The sequence below is a fragment of the Crocodylus porosus genome, unplaced genomic scaffold, assembly GCF_001723895.1.
Source record: "Crocodylus porosus isolate Cpor-Errol unplaced genomic scaffold, CroPor_comp1, whole genome shotgun sequence".
NCBI classification, from domain to species: Eukaryota; Metazoa; Chordata; order Crocodylia; family Crocodylidae; genus Crocodylus; species Crocodylus porosus.
The window spans coordinates 3,055,516-3,058,582 of NW_017728944.1; the positions used below are offsets into that span (position 1 = coordinate 3,055,516).

Here is a 3,067-nt window from a genome sequence, read left to right on the forward strand (position 1 = left end):
CCCAAAGCTGCCCTGTGTCCCAGCTCCAGCCCCACTCCTCCCATCTCAAGCTGTGGGAGCCCCCCAGCCACTGCTGCCCCAGCTGCAGCGAGCGCCTCCCCGCGTCCTGCCACGTCTTAAATATGAAATGAGCGTATTGGAAACTCAAAGTTGTGGTATTTGCTGAAAAAATTGCTCACTGAAAATATATGTAAGTAAGCACGCAAGTAAGTCTGTACATGCGTCTTATTCTTATTTACTGCCTACGGCTCACCGCAACGCGGCAGCGGGTCACCATCCCCACAGGCGAAGCCTTTCTTTTATTTCGAGACACGCGGCAAGCCCCCAAAGTCAGGTAAAGCCTCCTGAGGCGTTGCACATGCCGCACTGAAGAGTCGCCTCACAAAAGACCGCATACCGCGCGCGGTTCCGCTACTACTCATCGACGAGCCCGCCCACATCTCGCTCGAGCCCAGCACCTCCCGCGCAGCCCCGGAGCATTCCAACTGCACCCCCCAGCTCGCCTGGCTCAGGGTGACGTCGAACGAGCCTCCCCCCGCCCTCGGGAACGAGAATGGTGCGTCCCAGTCACGTGACTTTGTTGTGACGGCTCCAGCCCGCCCCCAGCAGCCAACGGCGTCCCGACTCCCGCGCCCGGCCCGGGCCGCCACTGAGTCATCTGAGTCCGCGCGCGGCTGCCCCGGCGCCGCCACGTGCTGGGGGTTGGGATGGAGACCAAGGGCGGCCACGCCCCTGCAGGTGGGAGGGGCTGGGGGCGGGGCTGTTGGAACCCCAGGTGGTTCGTGCGGCCCCGGGGGGGCAACGCGTGTCCCCGGGGCGGGGCCGGGCCGCTGGTCACCGGTCACCAACGGCCTTTTCCAAAGGCTTCGCCGCCTGCCGCCCCCTCCCCGTTACCTTAGCCCCACTGATAGGTGCTGCGGTCCCCAACGCCACCTCAGCCCCCCGTGGCGGCCCGGCCTTGGCTGTGTGGCGGGTCCCCATGCCTGAGGCGGCGCTTCCCTGCAGGCTCCTGTGGGTGGAGGCGGCAGTTCGGGTCCCCATACCTGACCCGGCCGCCAGGGCCGGACTCCCCGTGTGTCTGGGCGGATAGGACTTTTTAGCTGCGTCTAGGTTCTGCCCGCTCAAAGGCCCGTGGCGCGGCGTGTCCGTGGGGTCGTGGCCAACGGGAGTTGAAGGCTCTGGCATGCTGGCGCTGTGACTCCCAGCAGGGCCCCGTGGCTACCTCGAGATCCTTTCACACCATGCTGCGTTAGCACTGTTGGATGCACGAGTCGTGCTTCATGAGATAGATCCAGAGATTTCAAATCGCAGCCCACAGTGCTCAAAACATCCTGCTCTGTTGTGGGCTGAGTTGTTTGCAGCAGAAAAGAATTGCTCTGTTATTTTTTTCTGTAGTCAAAAAACCAAGCTAAAACTAAGAGCTGGCATTTCTGAGGTGTCTTTAATATAAAAAGGTTGGGAACCACAGTGCTTGAATAGTTCAGACTCTGCCTAGAGACATGGGAGGTGTGATCCAGGGTGCAGCTCTGTCCCAGGCCGCCCGTGTGAATTTGCCCGGATCAGAGTGAGGATGATGGTCCCTCCTTTCCCTTGCCCTTGTCTCTGGTCTGTTTGGACCACAGGGGCTCTGAGGCAGGTGCTGTCTTTGCTTACTGTGTTCAGTGCCCCACACACTGGGAGCCACTGGATCAGATGCACAGCTGAAATTCAAATAAAAGTAATACCCTGAGCCTCCTGCATGAGCTCAGCAATTTTACTGACTAGCAGTGAGAAATGTTATGTGCAGCATGATAAGTTACACAAGTACTAGGGTTGCCCAGACGGCTGAAATGCTTTTCAAAGAATCAGTATAGCCGGTTTAATCTGTCTTCCCACTTGTTTTCTTGCTAGAAATCTTCCCTTTCTTGCAAGCATATCTTGGTTTATTATTGTCAAATCACTTGAGCATTGGTAGTTTCTAGAAGGAAGAAGGCAAGGTGGATTTGCACCTTGTAGACTAAATCAGACAGTAAGCTTTTGTAAGGAACAAATTACTTCAGATATGATGAAGGGACTGCAGAAGGCAGAGCTTCGAAACAAGGCAATGATTTGAATACAAATGGCCTTGTTATGTGGTAATTTTGGGCAGCTCCTAGAGCTCTTTACCCTTGGATTGTCTGCACATTAACATCTGAAACTGGTTTTAAGCACTGGTTATGTGGATCAAAATTAATTCTCCAGGGCAGGATTATCTCTGATCCATGCTACCCAGCTTGTGTTGCACTAAGCTGCAGCCATGCTAGGCTACACCTTCATGTAAACACCCAACCAGTCTCCCCTTTTCCTGCTGTCCTGGATCAGGCCCACTGCCTGTCCCCAGCACCCCAGATCCCTGCTCACTGCCCATTCCCCCACCCTACCCCATTCCCTACTTGCTTGTGGCTGCCTGCACTGTTTGTCCCGGTGAAGCAGGCAAGGAAGAGTTAAACTACCTGTCCAGTGATGACTGCTGCTGCTGCTGCTGCCTGGGCCAGAAGAGCAGCAGCCCTGCAACAGTGTGGGTGTGTGTGGGGGGGAGACAGGTTAACCCTTCCCTGCCTGTTCCCCTTAATCAGACAGTGCTGGCAGCCACAAGTAAGTAATGCCCCGTGGGGTGGAGGGAGGCAGTAGGGAGCCCAGGGCTGGGGGGAGCAGGGAACAGGGGGATGGGGAGTTCTTGCCTTTCAGTTCTCCTGGCCTGATTGTGTGACTGCCCCTAGCTAGCACTAACACCGATCAACATTTATGTCACTCATAGTGTGTCACAAGGCCCTTAAGGGGGCACTGCTGAGAGTCAGAGGTGGGTAGAAAGAAGAGAGGAAATAAACAAAGCAGTTAACCCATTGAGGGGAATGAAAGCTAATCCAGATAATGGGTTATGAATCCATAGTCTTGGTTTAGACCTATGGGCAATATCCATCTGGCCTGTGGCATCAACAGAGGCTGAAGCGGCAGGGGATGCTGGGCAGAAGCAGCCCTGCCCACTTGGCACTGTGCGGCAGTCTGGTAGATGAAGTACAACCCTGCAGCGTTGGGCCGGTGAGGCTGC

General features: G+C 56.0%; 1 protein-coding gene across 2 annotated transcripts in view; it reads left to right on the top strand.

Annotated features, from left to right (window-relative positions):
* Nucleotides 1-445: 445 nt before the first annotated feature.
* LOC109320319 (death-associated protein 1-like) overlaps nt 446-3,067 on the top strand; it is a 19,140-nt gene continuing 16,518 nt past the window's right edge. The window contains exon 1 of one of the 2 annotated variants that reach the window (XM_019550365.1): nt 446-738. In XM_019550365.1, coding sequence (XP_019405910.1) covers nt 708-738 — 31 coding nt within the window. In that variant the 5' untranslated portion in view covers nt 446-707. Of the gene's footprint in view, nt 739-1,178; nt 1,718-3,067 lie in introns of those variants that run through there. The other variant, XM_019550366.1, reaches the window with a different exon arrangement.